The sequence below is a fragment of the Folsomia candida genome, unplaced genomic scaffold, assembly GCF_002217175.1.
Source record: "Folsomia candida strain VU population unplaced genomic scaffold, ASM221717v1 Fcan01_Sc033, whole genome shotgun sequence".
In the NCBI taxonomy this organism is placed as follows: Eukaryota; Metazoa; Arthropoda; class Collembola; order Entomobryomorpha; family Isotomidae; genus Folsomia; species Folsomia candida.
In genome coordinates, this window is record NW_019091225.1 from 218,756 (window position 1) to 242,641 (window position 23,886).

The following is a 23,886-nucleotide window of genomic DNA, read 5'->3' on the forward strand; positions in this document are numbered from 1 at the left end:
TTGCAAAACCGATCGAGCGAGGATGATACAAAAGCGGGGCGAGTGAGGGCAATGAAGCAAATCACATATCGCAAGCAGGCAAGGTTAGCTACATATTTTGTGAAAAAGGGTCCTGCACCATGCTCGGGATGCGGTGGTGAGCAAATTGATAACGAATTTTTTCCTGCAAAACGCAACACTAGCGAGGACGACGTCACGGAGAAAATCCCCCCGAAAAGAAAAAGCCCTCCTTTCAGTTTCAATAATCTTTGTTTATTTGCACAACGTTGGTTGGCGATGTGATGGGTTAGTAAGCACTCAACTGTCTGCTTCTATTAAGGGCACACAAAATGGTAAGTAAATAAGTAGTTCAGTGAAGTGGTGTCAACCAACCATTAGGAGCAAAACACAACACCCACCCACACACGCACTTATCTTCTCGTGGTCGTGGTACATAATCTGTAAAAATGTGGCATTCATAATTTTAATTTCGCCTCATTTATTTCAAGTAGCTCCATTAGCTCACGACCCATGCTGACCTCGCCAGATAAGTAGAGAAGAAGCTCCCATTTTGCTCTGGGTAGGTAAAACTTATGGGAATTATATGCTAAACGGGCGAGATTGTCTGAAAACATTCATGGTTTTGGTTGGTAGTTGTTCTTCAAATGACGTAACCTCTTAAGTGAATTGTACTTTGGGGGAAAAGTTGTGTTGAGCTTTAGGCTCGCAGCACAGCGTGGGATTTCTCTGTGCATTATTGGTGTGTTTTGCGTTGCTCTTTTCTTGAAGACTACGTATGCAAAAGGTTACGCAACAACTTGGCCACGTGAATTGAAGTGAAGACGACTTACTCTCCTCCACTTTTACTCAAAGTGTTTTTATGCCTCCCTCCGGTTTTATGGTTTGCTTAACTTTGCTTTTATTGTTTTTGGTTAAGCTGATTTAATGTAAATGTTAATGGTTGGGAGAGAAGGAGAGAGCGCTGTTTATTTGCTCAGTTTCTCCATCATTAGGAGGGCCGTTAATATTACGGGTGTATGTACAGTGGCCGCGGAAGCCATGGGGACATCGGGGGACATTAACATTGTAGGATGGGGGAGGGACGGGTTTGTATAACATGGGCAGATGATGTGGACATCGAATAACCGGGGGGACATTGTCCCTCTGTCCCCACCCACACTTCCGCGGCCACTGGTGTGCATATATGTGGATAGAGTGATGTTGTAGGGATGATTGGACGCTTAAGTTTCAATTTAGCAGGAGAAGAAGGTTTCTCAGGGAGCGGGATGTCATTAGGTTGGCTGGATGGACGAGTAGGAAATTGAAATAAGAAGCCATTAGAATGGGACGACGAAGGGAGAGGCTGAGTGGAAGGGGGTAAAGCAAAATATCCCATTTATGCCTATTCCTTATTCCTACTCCCCCCGGAGAAGGTATAAAGTTAGTCCCGAGACGCGTGTTACTTGTCAATCCGAATTCGTAATGTCGAAGAAGACGATATATTTTTCTTACAATAATCGAACCTGAATGGATGTCTGTTAGCTAAAAGTAATGTATTTATTAACGTTAAGTGAAACCCGTCACGAGAAGGAAATGAATACTAATCAAGAGTCAGAATTAAATCGTAATGTATTCAACGGCTGAAATAAATTTTTATGAATTAACTTCCCAAATGGATCCCATCTTTTTTGGGGTATAATACCAAAATGTGGATGTATTTATATCGATCTTGCATAAGTACGCTTATCAACCTCCCGGAATAAATGACAAGAGGCAGAATTTATGACAATTTTACCCCCACCTTGTCAAGTAAATGCAGGATTTAGTACTAACTTTTCCGTCTTTTCGGTATCTAGAGGAAGAGCAGGAGAATCTTCTTCTTTTTAAAAAAGTCAAGGTTTAGGTCGGATGGGATTTAGATCAGGGAAGAAGATGCCCGATTGAATAATATATGACCGAGGTAAGAAAGCTAGTCGTTTTAAAAACGCGTTTCCCATCGTTTTACGCACTTTTCTGCCTTCCTCCTCCTCCTCCGCAATGTGTGCATTATTATGGATACACTGCTTGCTTGCTTGGTGGTGAAGTAAAAAAATAGATGGAAAAAACTTTTCCTTATTCTTGACTTTTTTAACCCGAGTCAGGGCTTATGTACCCATCATGATTGTCTGTCGGTCTGTCTATCAATTACGCTCGTAAAACTCATCCAATTGATTTGAAATTTTACCTATATCTGAACATACAAAATTAGAAATCAAGTTCGAATTTGAGTAAAATCTGTCGAAGAGCACAAAACTTGTAGAATATGCAAAGTTAGGAATCAAGTTAGAATTCATTATTCTTGACTTTTTTGCCCGAGTCATACGTAGCTTATGTATCAGTCATGATTTTCTATGTATCTGTATGAATTACGCTCGTACAGCTCATTCAATCAAGTTGAAATCTTGTACTCACGTAGAATATGCAACTTTAAGTTCGAATCAATTTCGAATCTGAGTAAAATCTATCGAGAACCAAAAGTTGTTGTATTACACCCACCTCAAAATTATTATGAACAACCCGACTCGGGCTAAGCAACTCTACACTGTGGCCTTTTTACCCACGCGTTTGTTGATTGTTCGCTACTGCAGCAGGAGTGGAGGCACGATAAAAGAATTAAGAATGATGGGAGTGAATGAGTGAATAATTAATGAACAATCTGAGATGTCAGACCGGTGGGACGGGATCTCCTCCCGATGGGTGAAGGAAGATGACGAGGAATATTTAGCAGGGGAGGAGGAAAAAAATTCACTTTCATTCAACTACTAACAAGAAAAATAGGAAACCTTATTTTTAGAAATAAAAGTTTCTCGTGGGCGTCCATACAACGATAGAAAATTGAAATGATTCACTTCACTGCTTGTCGGGGAAAGTGAGTGCGGTTGGTTTTCGAATAATAAATTATTGAAGGAATATCCTCCCAAGTTGGAGAGAGAGGTGGAATTAATTTGAATATTTTTATTACACGGGAGAAGAGGAGATGATGATCAATATCTATTTTTGAAAGATGCATAAGGTTGTATTACACGGTGTGGGATTTAAATGTTTAAATGCGTGTGGGCGGCGGAGGATGAAAAGGTGAACGAGTTATTTAAAACAATGGTGTCACAGACACAAGCAGATTCTCTTCCTGTCATCGAATTAGAGAGATGAGGATGAAAACTAGATACTTGACACGGACGGTGAATGCTTTCTAAAAATTATTAAATAAATTGCAGGTAAAACTTTCTCTGTAACTTCATCCTCTCGAATAGGGTTTCGTTTCTGGCGGGTTTGATACATTTTTTGCACTGCAAAGCAAAAAATCCAGGAAATGTAAAGTGCAAGAAACTGGGAGAAAATGCAAGAAACTACGCTCCGCCACTATCCTTCATTCGGCGCGTGAATAGATGTCGCATATTTTTTGCAGTTTCTTGCACCTCGCATTTCTTGCAGGTCAAAATACTTGGAAAAGCCACTTTCTTGCAAGTGGTTACTTTCACCCGAAACACTGCTTTCGAATTTTGCACATCCTGAAAACTAGTTTTTCCAATGCCTCCCCATCCATTCATATTATTTACTAAATATAGCTCCCAACAATACAAAAGTACCCCTGAAACCTGTACATTTCATCTCATTTCATTTATTCACCCGGAAAGGAATGGCATGGTCTGTCACTGTCACTTACCATCACTTACCACCTTACTACTTACCCCATAGTTGGCTGAATCCATATTCAACTCTGGTCCAGGGTCGTGTGAGCGTATGTGTTTTGTCGGCATTTGGTACGTAAGTTTGAATTTGGAATTCGATTTTGATTGCATCACGTCTGGCGGTGCGGTGCGGTGTGGTGTGGTGCGTCCCTGGGAGGGAGGAGGAGGCTGCTGCTGGGGGAAGCAGAACGTGAAAACGAGGTCGTATATTCATTGATGCATTTCCTCCATCCAGTTAGATCCTGTCTGTCCAAGCTTTCTCTGTCTCAAGGGGTCTCCTCCTAGCTTAATGATTCTGATATGTGCTCGTGCATGGTCGTTACACAGTCGAACATGCAAACGGATCCCATAGCTTAACTCTCAATTACATGGAGAAGCTGCAATTTTCTTACATAAGTAGAAACACGGCTGAAAAATGATTACTCATTCCACTTACACGGATAAAATTGTCACCCAAAAATCCACACACATTCCGTCGAGACACTTATTTCCCTCTCCAATCCGGCCAAAGAAGATACCAAGCAGATCCCATAATCTGGACGGGATGTGTTTGCATAAGTTTTACTGGAGGAAGAGAATGAATCCAATCAAAATGCACTTGCTGCGATGAGGAACACACACGACACGGCACACGAGGCATTAACTAGTTTGGAAGTGGAGAGGAGGAAATCATGACTCTCATCTCATCGGGACTGAAGGGAGTCTTTTCCGATCCGACCAAAGTGTAGGGACACGCGACAAAGTAAAACCACAATCCTGTTTGTTCTTCGAGGACAAAGTTCCACATCAACATTCGACACACTCTCCTAAAACCAAACCACACAGAAGAGGACCCATTTGCTCCAGAGTTCAATTTTAACCCCTCGCTCTCTCCCTTTTCCTTTTCCAGGAACGATCACTTATTAGGACAACAGACAAATGTCGTACATCATGCCCGAGTGTGACAGACATTCACAGTCAACACACCGCCGCCACCGTTCCCACCCAAACACCAGTCACTGTCACTTCAATAAAGTCTAAAATTCATGGAGGAGATGGTGACGATGCATCATCATCGCGGAGGAGAATGTGGGGATCAACCCTTCGTTTGGAGGAATATAAACTAAATAAATCTGGGTTTAATTACTGGCATTGTTAATTTGTAGAGGCAAATTTATAATTGATTTCTTTTCATATGCACTTAATTCAGTGTGAGGCTGAAGATTCATTTCTTCTTCGGGAAAAGGGGGCGAATCTGTGGGAATTGTTTTATTAATTAATTTAAAACTGAAACTGACATGGTTTTGGTAGGACGATGACAATAATTCATAACTTTTGTCTATCCCACTGTGGCCCAGTTCTGGTTATTTGAACCTGCTAAGAGATAAGTTTGATGATGAGACGCTTATCAAAATTAGTGAAGTATGTATGGTTTAAATTCCAAATTTCCGTTCCCACTAACGAGTCCCACGTCGCTCTTAATACGAAACAACCTAGTTTTCCGAGACTGAAATCCAATCCAATTCAGCGACAAGGACGGATCATTTCGCTCGCTTCTCTTTCCTCCATTAAAGCGGGCGATGGATGGATGGATGCCTCCGTAGAAATCAGGGCATCTCCAATAAATAGCCTACTTTATCTTTTCATCAGTAAACTATTACTGCCCATCCAGAAGAATGATATTGGGAACAAGATGGAGAGAGAGAATATGTTGCATGGGAAATAATAGGCCGTAAAAATTGATTAGACGCGGCTCAAGAGGGGCTGAAGAACAACAAAGAGCTGTGTCGTAGGGGAAAAAATCTAATACATATTCAGATTTTTTTAAGGCTTAAGGGTGCTTTGCGATGTGATGGCTCAATAATAATGCTCCACTACACGACCCACCAAACAAGGGACAAGCTCAACTAAACACATGCCTAGCCAGCTTAGGAAGAGCAGAGATTTCGGCCTCTAAAACAATATGTAGATGCAGCTTGAATATTGGGGGCAGCCAGGAACAGTAAATGGAAAGGTTACGTACTTTTTTGACTGGAATACGTACGCCCATAGAAAAGTTATGACGAAGAGAAAACAATCTGAATACTTTTGTTTAGTTGGTTGGAGTTGGATTCGTATGTAAAATATTTTTTTACAAGGCAACAATGACGTTATTAAAGCTGTGATGTGATCCGCATTCTTTTTTCATACGCTGCTCTGCATCTTTTCTCTCTTAATCATGTCATTCTCGCAAAAACTTGACTCATTTAAACTAAACTTTCGTCTCAATTCTGCATTTTTCTGGTACACATGGGGGCAGGTTTAGCCAAACTGTTACATAACTTGGAGCCGTATGTACCACCACCACCACCAACTCTTTTTCGTATGCTTCCAAGTTTCCCATAATAATAGGAAAAGGCAGGAAATTTATCTAAAGCCCGTAATCCACCGACAGGCAGGCAGGAGCGGAGGAGCAATATTATTACGGGCTGACTTTGACTTGTGAATAACGGAAGGACGCGAGGCTGGCTAATGTAGCGAGAACAATTTTATCGAGATTTTTTTTTTCTTCCCAGCTCAAAAATACTTTAACTCGCTGCGATCTAACGTAATTTTATGAAAAAAATGGGGATATGCAGAAGGGGCAGATTTAATTTTAAAGCGGGTACAATCAATAATACCGACGTACATACGAAAGGGTTTTAGGGTGCGGAATAGATTGCGCCTTTTGTGTCTTGATTATCTCAATTTTTTATACTTTGACTCAAATCCGAATCACTTTTGCTTTCTTTCCTCCTCCTCGTTCGTCTCTGATCTTTCTCTGCTCGACTTGACAATAAAATTTAGTAGCTTAATTTATTAAAAAAAAGGAGCAAAATAAAATTAGACATGCTTGTCCTCCTCCATTCAGAAGTGTAATTATAAACTTTAGGCGTATTCCGGCACACCACAAAAACCACTATATTTACGATTCCATCCCATCCAACGTTACTTTACGAGGATGATGATATAGGTTAACTTTTTCGGGGTAATAAGTAAAAGCAGTCGTTCGACTGAAACGGTTGTGCAGAGATCAAAAAGAAATCAAGAAGAAATAAAAAAGAGCAATTATTTCCTTCCCACAGATTACGGAGAAAAGTTAAATTTGAAATTTAATTGGGATATTTGGGTGGATGGAGAAAGCTGGAGATGGTGACTGGCAAGATTTTCATGCGTTTAAATATAATATGCTCGATGTCTAAGTTTTTTAATGCGACAGACGAATTTATGTATCGTCTCCCCCAACTGACGGACTGCCTACTGTTTGACGAGTCAACTGGAGAAAGTGCGTGAGATTAAATGATTTTTGATGCAAAGTGAATGTGATACTTGAGAAGATGCCAGTTTGAAACGACTTTCTGCCACGAACTTAAATATATTAAGCCGTGTTTAATTGTGGGGGAGAAAGTGGCATAGAAGATAAAAAGCGGAGTGAAATAATAAAGTTTTAGTATTAAGTATTAGAGGAAAACGAGACAGACAAATTAATGACCTTGGCAGACATTAGTAAGGAAAAAAGCAATAATTTTTCGATACGAATATGCAAAAGTCAGTGTTTCGTTTCTTGGGGTTTGCTACATTTCTTGCACTACAATTTGTAGTCTACAAAGCAAGAGACGGAAGAAATGCGAGGTGCAAGAAACTGGGAGAAAGTGCAAGAAATATGCGCCATTTAGCCACGCGCCGTATGAAATATAGCGGCGGGGCGTAGTTTCTAGCACCTTGCATTTCTTGCAGGTTAAAATACCTGCAAAAAACACTTTCTCCCCGTTATTTCTTGCCAGTGGTTACTTCCACCCGAAACACTGGCATCAAAAGTTAAATAAATTCTAGACTGATGATCTCAAATTTCCTGTCCGTTACAACAAGTTGACACGGTCACGTACCATTAAAAACCGCTACTTACTACTTTCCCCGTTCCATAGTTCGCAGCTTTTGGCCAGTTTGTTTCACTTCGAGTTCCACATATTTCATGTGGACGGGAACCGGAAAAGTTTCATCTCACATTAACATACGGCTGGGTACATATCTCTCGCGGCATGGGCATTATCGAGTGTGTGATGAGTTTTTGTGGTCGTTTTGTCACGGACATTTGACTATCTCCCAAACTTGACCTGACCAGATCGGACTTTGGTCGGTGTCATGTTTTGTTAACAGTTTCTCCTGAAACCCAGTCTCATTTGTTGTCAAGTTGTGTAAGAGAGTTTCCTTGTTCGAGTGTCATTAATCCAACAACAGCCTGGGCAGTATCAACCCATTCGACCACTCTTATTTTATTTGATGACACTGCTACTTACGGATAGAGTTTCCTCTCTGTAAAATCACTCGATCTGCTGCTCATTTAATGGTGATGGTGGTGGTGCGGTATTTAGTTTGAAGAACGGATGGGTGGACAACCGGACATGAGTAACCTGCACACTCCATAAATCACGCAACGTGGTGGACAATGTTTCGAGCGAGGAGATCGGAAATGCAGAGAGAGAAAGCATTTAACAGCTTTTAAGACCAAACAGCCATAAATGATGGGTGCACTGTCTCTCTTTCCGCCGAATCAGCGAGTCCTTCGCGACACTCCCATCGCACCCCAGCAGGAAAAATGTGGCCCACCGTGGAAACGGGGGATAAATGGGGAATGGAAGAGAAGGAGGTGCGTGCAGGGTTTCGTTTCTGGCGGGTTTGCTACCACATTTCTTGCAGTGCAAAGTATGAACTGCAAGAAATGTGAGGTGCAAGAAACTGGGAGAAAGTGCAAGAAATATGCGCCATCCAGCCACGCGCCGTTTGAAGTATGGCGGCGGGGCGTCGTTTCTTGCGCCTTGCATTTCTTGCAGTTCAAAATATTTAGCTGCAAGAAACCACTTTCTCCCCGTTATTTCTTGCAGTTGCACCCGAAACCCTGGGTGCGTGGGTGTTGGGTGGGAGAGCAGTGGTCCTCGAATACTGCTCGTGGTGGTATCATTCTTAATTTAACGGGAGGACAGAGTTAGAGACGGCAAAATATTTTCAAGAGTGGGTCGAGTTGCTGACTTGACTTGGGAGACCCGAATAACCAACGACCCGGTTGGGTTAGAGAGAAAGAAAGAGAACTCTGTGGATTTGGACAGGGACAAAATTGTCCCTTGCTGCCCGGAAGCTGTTTTCCCATTAAATTGAACATTTTTCTCCGTCTCTCTCTTTCTCTGCCTCCTTTTCCAGCATCCGAGGAAGTCCAAGTCTATCATGGGCTGCACAAAAGTTCGAAAAAGGACTGCTGGTAAAATCACTCGTAAATATATCAATATTATTAATACCCTCACTATAGAGAAAGTATCTGATATTATTTTTTTATTGATTACAACTGAAAATTTTCGCAATCGGCACTTAACATAAACCAAATTTATAAAATCTCAAAATATTCCTGGAAAAATAGAAATATTTTCCAAGATTTTCCCTATTTACCCAACTTATTAGCCTTTTAACTGGATAATCATGGTTGAAATGGACGTAATAAATGTACCATATTTACCCATCTGCCTCCAACCTCGTCGCATTCATCTGATCCCTTGATGTCACTCTTGCGGATAAATTTTTTGAGCTAACAATGCAATATTTAACCAATGGATATGTTTTCGCCGGAGGGCTGCAGCTTGTTCGTGTAGTTTGCTCATATTTGAACCTTTATCTTTGTCTTTTTCCGCCGACGAGGACGACGACGTAAGAACGTAGCATTCAGTGGCGGCGGAAGTTGGGGGACATTAGTATTGTGGGATGGGACTTATTAACATGGGCAAGCTATGATTTTTGTTGGGGCAATGTCCTGTGCCCCCCTTGTTCCGCGGTCACTGGCAGAATTCCCAACTCGTCGTAACCCTTCTTGATATCGTCGGTGGTGCAGTAGTCGTGTCGACAATGTCGATGTCGACCTCTGCTCATCCTCCTGGCTAACCAACCAAGACCAAAAAACGACCCCGAGTGAAATGCTCGTAACGTAACGTAACGTGTATAAAACAAACCGCAAATGTTTGTTTGATGTTGTTTTTGGTTCGTGGTGAATTTATGAAACTTTTCCTTTTCATGGATGGCGGTTTGTTGTGATGATTCATGGCGTCGTGTTGGGTTGTTTGTAGTGATGATAAAAGTTGGCTCGTGGAGTGGATAAAGTGTGGAGATATTTCATGCATGCATTAATAAGCCTTTCATTTCGTACCGATCATCGCCCATCGTTATCATCTCATCATCAACAACAACACAAATACTTTTCTCTTTTACCAACTTGTGCATGAGCATATCAAAGGAAGGAAAGGATACATAAGCGAGGAATGAATGACGGGTTTTGTGTTCTTGATGCGGTTTTGTGTATTGTAAGCAGAGGGGGGATATGTATTTGCGAAAAATGGCTGAAATGTGTATTTAATATGAAAAAAATCCAAAATATTTGCGAAATATGTATGTACATAAGAACATGAAAAAATAAATTTTCACAAAATTTGCATTTTTCTAAAGTAATGCCCCGTGGTTAATATTTTTGGAGTAAAAACAAATTCAACTCAAATCGTGGAAATATTTTTTTTTATTATAATACGTATTTTTGAAAAAATATCTAAACATTTACGTATTTTCAAATAGTGACAGAAATGTTCATGAATATATTTATGTGTTTGAAAACCTAGAAATATGTAACAATATGAAAAAATACTTTGAAATTTTTGTGATCTATTTGAGTTAGGGAACATACCTACAAAGTTTGACTATCCGTCGTCATCAAATGAAAAACTTGAAAATAAATACATATCCGCCCTCTGATTATGCATGATAAATACATGATACCCGATTCCCCACCGGGCTTCACCAACATTTCTCAACTTTCCGGTCATTCCACAAGCTACATTTAAATCTCAAAAATATTTATGGGCTAACATCATCAAAGCATTTTCTTGATAAGTCAAAATCGGATGAAAACCTGCACCACACGGGAAACAAGTCCCGGGAGAAAGTACAACGCTTGATAAAATCCTTCGCTGAATCAGATACGATTATTATTTATTATCCGTGATAATAATGACGTAGTTTTACATGCTCACTAATAAATAAATTTCTCCACGTTTCCTTCCGTCGGATTGCATATTTACATATTATTATTATCGATCCGCGGATTAACGGGACATAATGTTTAAGTCATTATGCATTAAGACACATCATAATTTATCAGATTTTGCCTCAGATTTGCATGCCTGATTAAACAATTGTGCAAAATAGGGCGAATGGTAGAAGTAGAAGTGTTGTTGTAAATAAAGGCGGTGTAGAAGAAGCTGGTATTAATAAATTTGACGCACAGATCGAAACGAAAGATTGATTTACAGCATGTTGCTCGTAAATTCATCTTGCGTGTAAGTACATAAACATTGTGTGTGCTCAGTGGCCGTGGAAGCCGTGGGGACATTAACATTGTAGGATAGGGGAGGCAGGGGTTTATGTAACATGGACAGATGATGGGGACATCGAATACCCGTGGGGACATTGTCCCCCTGTCCCACGCTTCCGCGGACATTGTTTGTACTTCTATATATAGGTCGAAAATGTAGGGAAAGCTCAATAAAATAGTGGTACACAAGTATTAAAGCGAGGCCGGAGAAAGTCGGGTTTATTGTGTCGCGTGACAATTCACAATCAAAGATTGCATGTAAATTCCGCTCGATCCAACGTCTTCCTTCCAAGTCGGAGAGACCAGGGCTTAATAAGTTTATTGTTTGTCGGGGTGGTGGATTGGACGGAGGCATTTGTAGGTTATCAGAATTAATGGCTTAACCCGTGTCAGACAAGCATTTTGGCAGATAGGCGGCTGCATTTCGGGACAAAATTGCTACATAAGTCTGTATTTGTACATATACACTCTTAGAAAACTGGTGTTAAATCATAACTGACCAGAGTACATATATAAATACAATCTAAATAACTTGTGGCAAACTCATCTAATAATATGAAATATACATAATTTACCTCAAAATCGTATATTTGGCTTCAAACTTTGCCTAAAAATGTACGCAGCTTAATACTTAATTCTCATAACTTGGTAAAAAGTTATTTTATATGTTTAGTTTTTTGAAATTTTTTGGGTTTTATGTTATTAAAGTTAAAAGTTTATGTAGTTATCGTCATATATTGTCATCCATTTATTGAGACACTCGGGCATTACCGTTTAACAATGTTGTGATAATGGAAAATTTACCACTCTGAAACAAACTATTTACTACCAATCCGGTAGCAAGGTATTACCAAACCAATACCAGTCCGGAGTAAATCTGACTCTACCAGATTTTTAACATTTATGCCTCTGGAGAAAATTGTGCACATACGTTTGCTTAAACGTCCACCTCCCTTTTTTCGCACCTGTCGTTTCTTCTCTCTCCTCAAAGCGGAAACCCAATCTGTTCCTCGTCTCCTCGTAAGCTTCAATTTGGCGAGATTTTTTTTCCTCTCTCTATTTCCTCCATGAGTAAAATGTGACACATGTAAATTTTTACTTTGATGTAAACACAATCACACGCACCTTTCTTCTTCTCCCCTCTCGTCCCATTCTTGCCTTGAAGAAGAAAGTGCGAGAACAACTTAACTTTGCACCACCTAGGCGACGACCCGGGCTAAAAAAAGTGCTCATGTGTCCCTCGGGACAGCTTCACTACTCACTCAATTCAAGCTAAGCAAGTTTGAGAAAGCTTTCTACAACAGTAAACTTAAAGTACAAGCACTTTACATGACGGCTTCGGTCGGTGGTGGCAAGGAGCACCGATTTACTTACACTTTTCCCTTCTTAAATTCACACTTGCTCTCACTCACACAATCGACACGAGTCAAAAGGTTCGAGTTAAAAAAAGTTTTTTCTCAAGCAAATCGCAATATTTGAGTTTTGACTTGTGAAAACATTTCAATTTTTCCGGAGAGAAAAATGCAAAAGATTTCTCTGAAAAGTTTCCTCCTGAACAAAGGAGTCGACGAGGAGGAGAAAGTCTATTTCGGTACAGGGACCGCGGAAACAGGAGGACATTGTCCCACGAGAAATTCAGCAAAATTGTATCTTGCCCATGTTAATAAGTTCCTATCCCCACAATGTTAATGTCCCCCAACTTCCGCGGCCACTGTGTCCACATTCCGTGCATATGTATGTAGGAAGGAAGCAGTGACTTGTAAACTGAACGAATCTGAAGAATCGTAAAAGAAATGTGAAATGTGTTACGGCATGAAAAAGTTTTTGAGAACTTGTCGCCTTACACGATATGAGTAAACAGTCCTGATTTTCATGTATGTATTCACTTTGAATTATTATGCAATCTCCTTGAAGAAGAATGCAATTTTGTTTGTTTTTCGAATAAAATAGATTACAAAAATGCCGACAAAATTATTATGTAAATCTGACGACGTTTCTTTTTTATTTCAGATTTCTCTGATGATCCACCCATAATTGAGAACCTGTTGAAGTAAACAATTTTTTTCAAAATGAGGGACATGTATCACTGCCAATTTCGCGTCGCGATTCTTTGCGCGCTCTCAATCAGTGGAGTGGTCATGGTGTCCGCCATGTATTCGGAAGATGGTAAGACAATGGTTTTGATTTGTGAAATTTTAGATATTATTAGGTTTTGTAATTTTATTGAACACGAATTTTGAAATTGGTTGAAAATCACGTACATGAAGAAAATAGCTTAGAAGAAAAATATCTTGCGATATAAAACATATCAAATTTATCTCAAAATCGTTAATTTGGCTTCAAACTTTGCCTAAAATTCTGTGCAATTTTAATAATTATGAGTTTGGGAAAAAATGTACTTTATATTTTTGGGCAAATTTTGAATTTTTTTTGGGTTTAAGTTACACACCAATTTTGAAAATGCATACATAGCTCCTAAAATTTCCAGAACTAAATATTTTGGTGTTAAGTGCAAAATCTGGTGCGATGTAAAACTTATAAAATTAATCTAAAAATAATTCATCTGGCTTCAAACTTTCACTAAAATTTTGCCCGATTTTACATTTTTTTACAATTTAAATTATGTGTACAACACGAATACAGTGGACGGTGGAAAGCCAGTCCAATCGTCTGAGTAGCATTGTCTCATCGAACTACATGCATAACGTAACGTAACGTAACTATCAAACCTAATATTAACTCGGTCCAAACAAAGGAAACTTGAGATAAATGTATAGCGAATGAAAGCAGCTCTTCTATAACACGTCCCATCCCCAAACTTACCATACTATGCATTCACAACCCGCCGATGTTGATGCCAACAAACAAAATGGGAGAACAAAACTTGGAGAACAAGAGGGTAGTCGTGGTCGCTGGCAGTGTTTCGTTTCTTGCGGTTTGCTAAATACATTTCTTGCACAGGAGCAAGAAATGCAGGAAATGCGAGGTGCAAGAAACTGGGAGAAAGTGCAAGAAATATGCGCCATCAAGCCACGCGCGTGGCGTAGTTTCTTGTGCCTTGCATTTCGTGCAGGTCAAAATACCCCCAAGAAACCACTTTCTTCCCGTTATTTCTCGCAAGTGGTTGGTTACTTTCCAGCCGAAACACTGGGTCGTGTTCTCGTCGTGGCGGCGGTGAGGAGGACAACAACGCGAATGAACAATGGGTCGAAGTGGAACAAATAGCTGTGGTTTGGCTCTTTGAATTCTGAGAGAGTTAGCACAGAAATCCTCACCAATATGCTTTTCCTTTCCGTAGTGGACTCCAATTTCCTGTGCGCTCTCTCGGAAGTAATATTGAATACGGCGCGGGATGGGATCGGTCGGTGGGTCGAAAAGTGAGGGAGAAGAAGTCGTGGAATGGAATAGTTTCAAATAAAACAATCCAAATCCACTAAGCCATTCGGGTCGGGGTAGCATTTGGAGAAATAATTCAGTAGTGAGGAGATAAGTTGGCGAAGAGGAGAGGAGAAGAAGAACGGCGGTGGTGGTGGTAGGTACTTCACCTTCTTCGCACTGCATACTTCATTCATTGGTTTGTTTGTTGCTCAGAAAGACCAACCAACCACCGCACAAATAAATGAGCGAGTTGAGCAAGTTTTCCCCACAATGATCACTTTCTCCATTGACTTTCACCACGCTCATTTCGCTCACCGCTATTATTCAGAGACAGACACCGTGGTGGTGATGATGATGATCGTTACTTTAGCCTTCGTTAAGAGAAAGTGGCTGAATAGAGAGGAGTGCCAAATAGGATTGTTGCTGGTGGGTCTTGCTCGAGGGCTGCATTTTCGGATTTGGCTGGAAAATGGATACAATTCAGATTCATTGGGGGTATTCATTACGAGTTTGAATGTTTGTATCGCCACATAGTTTAGAGAAAAAAATTGCGAACTAAATCCGGAGATGGGCAAATTCGCAAAATGAATTTTGAAGCCAAATTTTTTCGCGAAACTTCTTGGCTAACGTAGCTAACGATGCGACTCGTAATGAATACCATCGTTGTTTCGATATCGCAAAAAACAGAGAAAGTTCATGGTTAGAAACGTGCCATTATTTCCATGAGGAAGGAATCAATGAAATATTAACCCATTCGACCTTCAATTTATTTATTGTTATTAATGTGGCTTATCATGCCATAAAATGTGTCCTTGTATGCATCATAAATACCAGACCAGAACTACTACCCTCGTCAAAAAGTAGTTCAACCATCCATCTATTTATCTACTTATGCTAAATGTATCGAGTCCAAGTAAATATATTTATACACTTCTTTCCCCAAACCATAACCCACAGTCTCGCCCTCGTTAAGCTTTCTTTCTCTCTACTGCGACACATATGGCTTAACCCTCAGATCACAATCCAACAAATTCCGTTTTCGATTATAAGGATCGGAAATTTCTGGAGCGGAAATATTTCTCAAGATTCACCAACCAACCGACCAACCAACCAACCCACCAACCGAGCTGTCACACAACAATCCACCATAAGAAAGTACATACATACAAAACTTGGGACTTTTGCACATGAAAAAAAACTAGCAAGCAAACGAAACTAAAAACTCTCTTCGTCTTGACAAACAACAAAACTTTGTTGGTCGTGAGACCCAGCCAGCCAGCCAGCCAGTGGGACTTATTGATTGTGTGAACTATGCTGGATTAATGTGATTATTTGCAAGTAGTAGTCACGGAGAGAAAGCAGCAGCCATCGATCCAGTCACACACGATCCGATTTATTTGCACAGCATATTAAACCTGTCTCCTTTTCTCACACGGGGAAGAAGAAAAATATGGAACAAATGATGTCCTCCTTGTCGGCGTGACGTGACATAAATTAATTTCGGCGTAACATTATTTTTTTCAAGTGTCGAAAAAAACTTGGGCTTAATAATCATATTATGAGAGGAGAGGAGAAAGTAAGTAGTTTTTCTTCTTCCCGGCAATAATAATGTCATCCCATTTGGACCGGACTCAAGGAGTGAAATCTATCGAAATCAAATCAGATCATGAGCTAGCGAACGGACCGGATCGAGGCAATATAATCCTGTTAAAAGGTTAAAAGTCTCAGAATTGGCAAAAACTCAAGGACTTTGAGTTGAACACCAAGTCCAGTGCGTGTATGTCTATGTATGGGTACCCGATCAAATTAAGGGGAACGGTTACATAACGCCATTCAATTCGCCATGCTGCCAATATCGACGACGACGGACGGACTCGTTGTCATCGCTGGCAATCATGTCTGAGAAGAAAAGCTGGTCATGTTTCCGAAGTACTTTCTTTTTGTAGGATGTGGAAAAATGTCAAGTGCTGGGCCTTGCTCGGGTGGTAACAGGTTCTCCGTAATTTGGTTTAGATTTGAGTTGATAGCAGTTAAAGAATTGGTGAAAGCGGGAGGATTTTTGAGAACACAGCTTTCTTCTCTTTGCCTTGTCTCGGTTTACTTTTGGTGGCAATAAAATACGGTGAAGAGCAAGGAAAGGAACGGTTTTTTCTTCTTCCGAAGTCTCTCAGATTTTAGTTAGCGATTGTCCGAAAGTGAGTTGTGAGAGGAAGTCGAGGCAAAAATGACTTTGTCCCAGAATGCCTATGAATGTAATAGGATTGCTATCAAGTGTCAGTCCGGAGAGGATTCTCACACTTTTTTTGCTACTCACTGTGCGAGCGGAGAGAGGAGAGGATAAGGTGGAAAGTGGATGTCCCCACTGACCGGAAGCTCTCTTCTTGAGGAGGAGAAAGTGACGTGGGATTTTGGGATGTGTAAGTAATAAGGATAAAATACATGGACGAAATGAGGCGACGTATCATCAGATATTTCACATCAATATGATGACCGAAATGTCACGGTACGATAAAGCGGGGAAAGTCTGGAATCTTTTAATTTCATCAGTATTTATAAATTCTTTCATAATTTACAAGAATTGTTGGACATACTACTCCGCACTGGTATTGATTTGGTAATAATCTCTTACCGGATTGGTAATATGAGTAGTTTGTTTTTGAATGGTAAATTTTTCAGTAACCTGAAATTACTAAACAGTAATACCGGTAGGGTCATATATGAACTCCGGTCAGTAATGATTTAACACCACTTTTCTAAGAGTGTATACCGTCCCCATGATCACATTACTTACACGACTACCGCTCTGCTCTCCAGATCAATACCAAGTTATCGAAAGACCGTATCAAATTATTTATTTAAACGATTCCTTGCCGCCTTCGCCGCCGCCCTTCATGCACATTCATTCGCATTCGCATTCATTTGGGGGAAGTTTACGTAATTAAAACTATTACCTCGTCCCTAACCCCGTGGGATTTAACCGCACTCGTCTCTCGTTGACAGCGAGACGCCGTGTACGACCTGTCTCTCGCGATGTTTGTGCTGTGCAGTGACACGCCATGTCCAAATATTGCATCGCATTGCATTGCATCACACAGGAATCCAGCATATTTAAAGACAACTCTCCACCGCTTTTGGGTCGAAGAAATCCAACCCCGCAGAATTAATGAGGTAACGTAAACTGGAATTAGCGCACAAACAAGGCAAGGCAGCAAATGTGAAGCCATCGGGTGTGCTGTCACGTCACGGGGAGGGATACCGCAGCAGCAGCAGCAGGGAAGAAAAGTTGGGGTTCATGTTTCCTTCCTTAATTTACGACGGGACAACTTTCAGGGAAGAAAGTGCGGTTTTGTTTTCAAGTTTTGAATTACGCGAGAGTGTAATTAGCGAATTAAAATTTCACTCGGGGAGAATTATGTCCAGGGGAGAAAGCGAGGGAGTGAGTGAGTGAGTAACTTATTATATTTGGAGGCAGTTGGTTGGTGGTGGTGGGCGTCATATTGCTGGGTCGGTTTCGTATGAAGGTGGTATGATGGCCAACGGGTTCATTTAATTGTATGAGTTTTATGTATAATCTCCAAAACGTCACGTCAAGATGGGTCCATCTCAGATTTAATATGGCGTACATACATAACTTTCACTCGCATGTCCATTTATTACCCGTTGACACTTGTACGTACAACTTCTTGTTTGGAAGTTTTATCCACTTGTCGTCACCGCAAAACGGAGCGAGGAGAAAGTTAGTATTTACTAGTTAAAAGGGAGGTCTCACCGCGTATGCTGTCCGATTTTGGGCAAAACTGGTGTCAATCGATCACAAAATTAATTAGTACAGTCATATTGGTTATAACCTTTCTGCCCAAAAAGTCCTGTTTCGATAGGAATCGAGCGTGCACGCGCTCTTCCCAACTTTTGCACGAAATTTTAAACTTTGTCCTAGAGATGCGAAATTTGGCATGCACATGCACCAACATATGCTACATCATAATATAACATCAATTCCCGTTCCGTTCGCTATAAATTTTTCAGGAAAAATCAAAAACCAAATTGAATACGAGTGACATTTGGTTTTTGATTTTTCCTGAAAAATTTATAGCGAATGGAACGGGAATTGATGTTATATTATGATGTAGCATATGTTGGTGCATGTGCATGCCAAATTTCGCATCTCTAGGACAAAGTTTAAAATTTCGTGCAAAAGTTGGGAAGAGCGCGTGCACGCTCGATTCCTATCGAAACAGGACTTTTTGGGCAGAAAGGTTATAACCAATATGACTGTAAGAAACTTTCAAATGACACTATTTTCCAATCGTCACATTTTGCAGAGATATTTGAATCCCTAGATGGGAAAACGTGCAGTAAAATGGGAAATTGTAAAATTTATGAACATTATGGGGCGCTTCTCCTCTTCGGATGCAAATATCTCTGCCAAACGTGCCCATTGGGAGATCGTGTCTTTTGCAAATCTCATAGTAATTAAATTTCTGATCGATTGACACTAGTTTGCTAAAAATCTGAGAGCATACGTTGGGAGACCTCCATTCGTAGTTTGTATCTTCACCAAGTATTTATGAACAATGTTAATAGTGGTGGTGAGGATGTGCCCTCACGCGAGTATAATTACATAATAGTCTCCAAGTGTAAATAAACAGCTAAAGAGAAAGCCGTTCTTGAAGAAGAAGAAGACCGTTAATTTACTAGATTCAAGTTTCCTACTACTTGTCCTAAATCCGTCAATCTTCTCCTTTTCTAATTAATTTCGCACCCAATCTTTCTCCCCGCGAGAGATCTGTCTTCCTCCCGTTACACATCTGACACTTGTTCTTTTTGTTCCGCGAGAGATTCGTCACCGTGATGTGACGGGTTAAATGTCGGGAGGACGACGACCGCTACGACGAGAGTGAAAGTCCGTGCTACACAGATTTCCCTTTCTGTTACACGGCTCTTCTGAATGAGAAATTGTGTCAAACTCGGGGGTTCTATTTGTTCTAATTGTTCGTGGAGAATTTCCTTCAGAAATCGGGTGTCGTTTCCCGAAAATGGAATGCAGAACCCTTCCCGTTTTTCAGCGTGGGTTTGGTGAGAGAAAGGAGCATATGAGCATTCATTCAAAATGATGCCGATGCCTCGCTCTCTGGGTGTTGGTGCATCAGAGTGAAAAGCAGACTTTTTCGCCTTTCAGCTCCAGCTGTGGCACACACTCTCACACCCGGTTTTTGGCAGTTACAAAGTGATACGGCTGTAATGCAGTTGGAGAGAGAGAGTCACGAGTATAATTGTATTTACTGGCGTCAACTCGAGTGGGTGGGTGGGTGAATTATACATCAAATGAAAACTTTTTTTTGCTTCTTGGCGAGAAAGAAAAATGATGGACTGCTGGGCTTGCTTTCTCCAAAAGAAAATCTTGAAGATGTGGAAAAATTGGGTTATTTTTTATTCAATAATTGAAATAATACGAAGGTACTGAAAGTAAACTTTTAAGAGGCGGCCGGGTAATGATCTGATATAACGAACCGCGATAAGGTTATGGCTCCCATTACAATTAGTACGGCGACGACTTGTAAAATGTTTCACAGGGTTTTTATTAGTGGAAGAGAAGTAGAAGTAAGAAATAACAACAAAGAGGAACTGCATCTCACTGCAGGTCTGAGTTTTAGGTGCATTGAGCATGCCATTGTTTATCCCTGCCACTTACTTTCTCTCCCCACCATTACGACCAATTCAGGCGACCCTCGCTCTCTCGCAGCGAGTTTTTCTCCTATTCTTTTTTGACTATTGGGATGAGAGGAGAGGACGTGAAAAGGTTGCCCTCGGTGTAGTCTCTCTCTCGCCTTAAAATGATTAACTTTTCTCGGAGGAAATTACGAGAGAAAGCAAACGCGGTGGGGGGTTGAGTGGTCCAAAACTGCGCTCTCCACCGCCACATCATGATCACGGTGCTTGGTGAGGAAGAAAGTATCCCTCATTTTCACCCAAGGAACGACCTGTCTCCTCTCCTGCCCGGTGCGAGATGGGGGAAGAATCGGAAATTTATATTTATTGAAGTGTTGAGAGAATACATTAGATAAATATGGTCTCTCTCTTCCTTAATAGTGGGCTGGGCTGGATGGATAAGGCAGGTGGTGAGTCAGTGTACGATTTTAGGAGAATTTAGAAGAAAATGGTACATGGCCTTGAAAAATGGAGGCGTGATAAAATTTCTAAAACTGTTGTAGACTTGAACGTTGAAGAAAGTAGCTGCTGATATAAGTAATTAATATCAAAATGCTTGATTTGGGTTAAAATTATGGTGCTTTGTTCAACGATGATAATGTAACGATATAATCGTAATAACGATAAGAAAATGTTTTTGATTTAGGAAATTTTTGCGGGCAATTAAAAAAAAAATTTGGGGATTTTATAAGTACACAAATTTTGAAAATGGTTGAAAGTTGTGGACCTGAAAAAAAATGTCAAGGATATACGAAACGTTCTTATGAAACGTCTATCTAACGATATAAAATATATCAAATTTATGTCAAACTCATAAATTTGGCTTCAAACTTGACCAAATATTACTCTATAATTTTAATAATTTTAATAATTTGTGGTAAAAATTTGTCGGTGAAATATCCATACCAAATGTTGCAATTTTTGAGGCACTACAGACGAATTTTGAAAATTGTCGAAAATTGCGTATATAACAAAATGTACAAATATCTAGTGGCATAGAAGATATCAAATTTATCTAAAAATCATTAATTTATCTTCAAACTTTCACTTTAACTTAATAATCTTCTCAGTTAGTTTTTGGTAAAAAAAAGGTGCCAATACATTCAGAAGAAGATGAACCACCTTCACCTTCTTCATCTCTTCCAACGAATGTCACCTCCGTCTCATTTTGTGTCTTTCTTTTTATTTCCAGACACAATGGCCACCTCAACTTTGGACGAGGATTTTACTTTCACTCCGCCAAAAAGTCATCATCACCACCACCAGCACCATCGCACCCATAATATTCATCACAACCACCACAACACCCCTCGTCAGCACTACCACTCCCATCATCACCGACCATCCGCCGCCACCACCAACAACAACGTGAACAATGGGAACGACAACGACGGTGGAGTAGTTGATGGGAGAAGGCGTGATTCCCAGAATGATGACGAGACTTCTTCTCACTTCCATTACCATCAGCAGCAGCAGCAGCAGAAACATCATCATCACCCAGAAGCAAATGGCAAAGAAGTGCAGGAGGACGAAATAATGGAAATGCCACATCAAAATTCGGATTCTGACGAGAAGGAACAACTCCATCAAGAAGATAGTCCACATTACGGGCGATACAGCAACACAAATAAATACAATCATGATCATGGTAAGATTTACTTTACGAGTTTAGATTCAATCTCACATCCGAATGGGGACACTCTAATAAATCCGGGGACAAATATAGAGGTTGTTACCATTTCGGTGGTAGTATGCTTCCGTTTGGTGATGCAGCTAGTAGTGGGTGTTCCCACGTGGTGATTCCGCTGTAACCGAATGGTGACATATCCAACCTTCTCTTGGAAACTGCCGCCCGGTCGGTGATAATCCCGATGGTCAAATTTCTTAGAGTGCGTCATCTTCTCCTTCTACGACGAATCTTTACGGTTTGTCTCCCCGCATAAAAATTCCCATCGAAATAAATTGAATGATGCAAGCAAACTTTTATTTCGCTCATTGTTTTCTTCCCACTTTCCCCATGTACTTGAGAATTGTTAGTGTCATTTCGGCCGAGAAAATGACTCGCATTAAATTACAAATGGGAAAATAAAATATTGCTCCGCTTCGCTTCTCTTTCTTCGGGAACAAAGTTTGTTCACCAAACCAGCAGGATCGCAGCTAAAGACTAAAACCGCCATAAAATTTATGGAATGCGGGGTGCAACATGGTTAAATAAAATTCCCATGAGCCGAACTTGTACATACACGGTTTAATAATGCATAAACACGGACTGACTCATCGTCGCTGGTGAAATTTTAATCCGTTATGTCACCGTTTGACGGAGTGACGACTTTTGACAGTTTTTGTGCGACAAAGTGGGGACAATTTTGTACGTACGTATGTACATTTTGAATATGAAATGCACTCCAATTTAGGAAATGCATGCATGGCTGGCTGGTTGGCTGGCTTTCACGGGTTGGAAATCAAAGGGAAAAGGATGCCGTAACCCTGTTGCATTTATCGTAACCCTGACTTTGTCGGGTTTTATTTTCCCTGTTTTCCCCATCATCATCATCGCATGGCCGTGATCATGTTGTGTAATGGTAATAGTAAATAATGGAATGGAGGGAGGTATTTGTGTGTGGAGTGGAAGTGTGCGTACGGGTGCGTGAAATGCCGGATTGGATTGGAAATAACCGAGTTAGGCAAAACAACCGTGGGGCTCAAAGATTCAAAAGAAAGTCATTTCGAATAGTTGGTCTGATGGAAAAGAGGGACACACACAATTCGGCGGGGTGTGTTATTCATTTCATACGTGGTAAATAAGTTCAGAGTGTAATAAGAAGTGGGGAAGGGTTGTTTCTGGGGGAAATGTATAGTGTTTGTGGGTCTATTAATGCGGGCGTTTTTGATGCCAAGAAAGATACCATACAAAAATTACAACCAGGGTTTGCTACATTTCTTGCGCTACAAAACAAGAAACGGAAGAAATGCGAGGTGCAAGAAAGTGGGAGAAAGTGCAAGAAATATGCGCTATCTAGCCATGTGCCGTACGAAGTATAGAAGTTTCTTGCGCCGTGCATTTCTTGCAAGTCAAAATACCCGCAAGAAACCACTTTCTTCCCGTTATTTCTTGCACGTGGTTACTCGCCCCCGAAACACTTCTTACAACGAACCCGTCTCCAATTCAAAATTTGGTTTTGAATTTCACAATTTAGACTTGGAGACAGTTTGACGAATCTTGATGCTGGTGAAATGTCACGACTCTCTCTCTCTCGAGTTAAGTTGGTGGGGTAGTAAGTATGCAAAATGAGACTGTCAACATTCTGCACACAGCTGGATGTCTAGGGAAAACCCCTCACTTCATTTTAATGGATCTCTCTCTCTCTCGCTTGATGCATTCTTTTCCGTGGGCTGCAGGGTTTCAGAAAACACGGGCCTACTTTCTCCCTCATAAGACGGGCATGATTGTGCTCACACCCTGCACGAGAACAAGCCTGCTAACTAATCTCCCCGTTGGAAACAAAGTTACAAGTTGCGCGCTTCATCTGTTCCATAACCAAGTTCTTGAAAAGTGAAGGCGTCGTGTTGATGTTGGTTTTTTTCTGGTTTCGCTTTATATTGAAGTCATCACTCAATGCCGTCTGTGACAAAGTGTGGAAGGGAAACATTAACATTGAGACGACAGAACGTCCTCCTCCTCAAGCCAAACTA

At 40.7% G+C, this 23,886-nt stretch overlaps 1 protein-coding gene across 1 annotated transcript in view; it reads left to right on the plus strand.

The window, feature by feature from the left end:
• The window catches only part of LOC110860661, a 70,962-nt gene that overhangs the window by 9,823 nt on the left and 37,253 nt on the right, over nt 1–23,886 (plus strand). The window contains exons 2-3 of the mRNA XM_035860470.1: nt 13,117–13,272; nt 21,386–21,841. Coding sequence (XP_035716363.1) covers nt 13,176–13,272; nt 21,386–21,841 — 553 coding nt within the window. The 5' untranslated portion in view covers nt 13,117–13,175. The remainder of the gene's footprint in view (nt 1–13,116; nt 13,273–21,385; nt 21,842–23,886) is intronic.